We start from the raw sequence: 991 nt of genomic DNA, 5'->3' as shown, positions 1-991 counted from the left end.
TATCTTGTTCTGTTTTTCGTGACCTTTTGACCTTATACCTGGCATGGGTTCACATAATTAAATCAGTTCAACCCAAAGAGAAATTATTTGTGCAATTATGTTCAAATTTCCTCCATGACTTTCTGGAGAATTACAGCCATCTGTCATGAACCCTTTGCTAAGCCAGATGTACACTATCAGTCAAGACTTTGAACACATCTACTTAAGGCCCGTTCACACCAAGAATGATAGCTACATTGCTGTCTGCATGAACGCATAATGCCATTGTTTGTTAAAAGCACGAACTGCACTTATGATATGCCTCTTTCCTTTTATCCTTCCGGAGCTCCTCCGTGGGACTCGAGACCGGTGAGTGGTGCAGGTGTCGCTCATTATCAATTACTCCACCGGCCTTGCTCCGTTCCCACGGCTCTCGGCCCCGCCCCCACTCGTCACAAGGGCTTTTTGATTTATTAAAGAGAGATTGGAGACGTGAAAACATTGGAGAGAGAGCAGGAATTAGAACGTGTTGCAGATTGGACTCAGTTGGCACCAATGCTCAGTGTGCGCTAACCAAGAAACCTCAATGCCAATATTATTTCCTCTTGAAATATTGTACATATATTTTCTTTATTTAATGTTAAAAACACTTTCTGCATTGCTAAAAGATATAACATTTGGTGAATTTTGCGCACAAACATCTGAAATTTGGATTTAAGGTCTGCATGTCCTTCCTGTGCTTAGAATCAGAACTACTTGCCTTGCGACAATCATTCTGACCCATTGTTAATATCATGGTTCTCAATGGGAAATCGTTGTGTGCCCCTGCTCTAAGCAAATTAATGGGCTGACATGGTGGGTATGTGTTTTTCTCTGTTCTTTGTTGTAGACTTGAGAGATGTGGTGTTTGTCATCCAGAGCCAGAGGAACTCTTTCCATGTGCGGCAGGCGGAGAAACTCAGAAAAGACCTTCTGCTGCAGACACAAGCTCTTCAAGAGGTATCAATATATA

At 42.2% G+C, this 991-nt stretch overlaps 1 protein-coding gene across 3 annotated transcripts in view; it reads left to right on the top strand.

Annotated features, from left to right (window-relative positions):
* The window catches only part of b3glcta (beta 3-glucosyltransferase a), a 95698-nt gene that overhangs the window by 59547 nt on the left and 35160 nt on the right, over window positions 1-991 (top strand). For all 3 annotated transcript variants that reach the window (XM_016507820.1, XM_016507818.1, XM_016507819.1), the window contains one exon: window positions 869-978. In XM_016507820.1, coding sequence (XP_016363306.1) covers window positions 869-978 — 110 coding nt within the window. The remainder of the gene's footprint in view (window positions 1-868; window positions 979-991) is intronic.

The sequence above is a fragment of the Sinocyclocheilus anshuiensis genome, unplaced genomic scaffold (genome assembly GCF_001515605.1).
Source record: "Sinocyclocheilus anshuiensis isolate Anshui unplaced genomic scaffold, SAMN03320099.WGS_v1.1 scaffold758, whole genome shotgun sequence".
In the NCBI taxonomy this organism is placed as follows: Eukaryota; Metazoa; Chordata; class Actinopteri; order Cypriniformes; family Cyprinidae; genus Sinocyclocheilus; species Sinocyclocheilus anshuiensis.
This window is presented reverse-complemented; position numbering and strand designations above follow the sequence as displayed.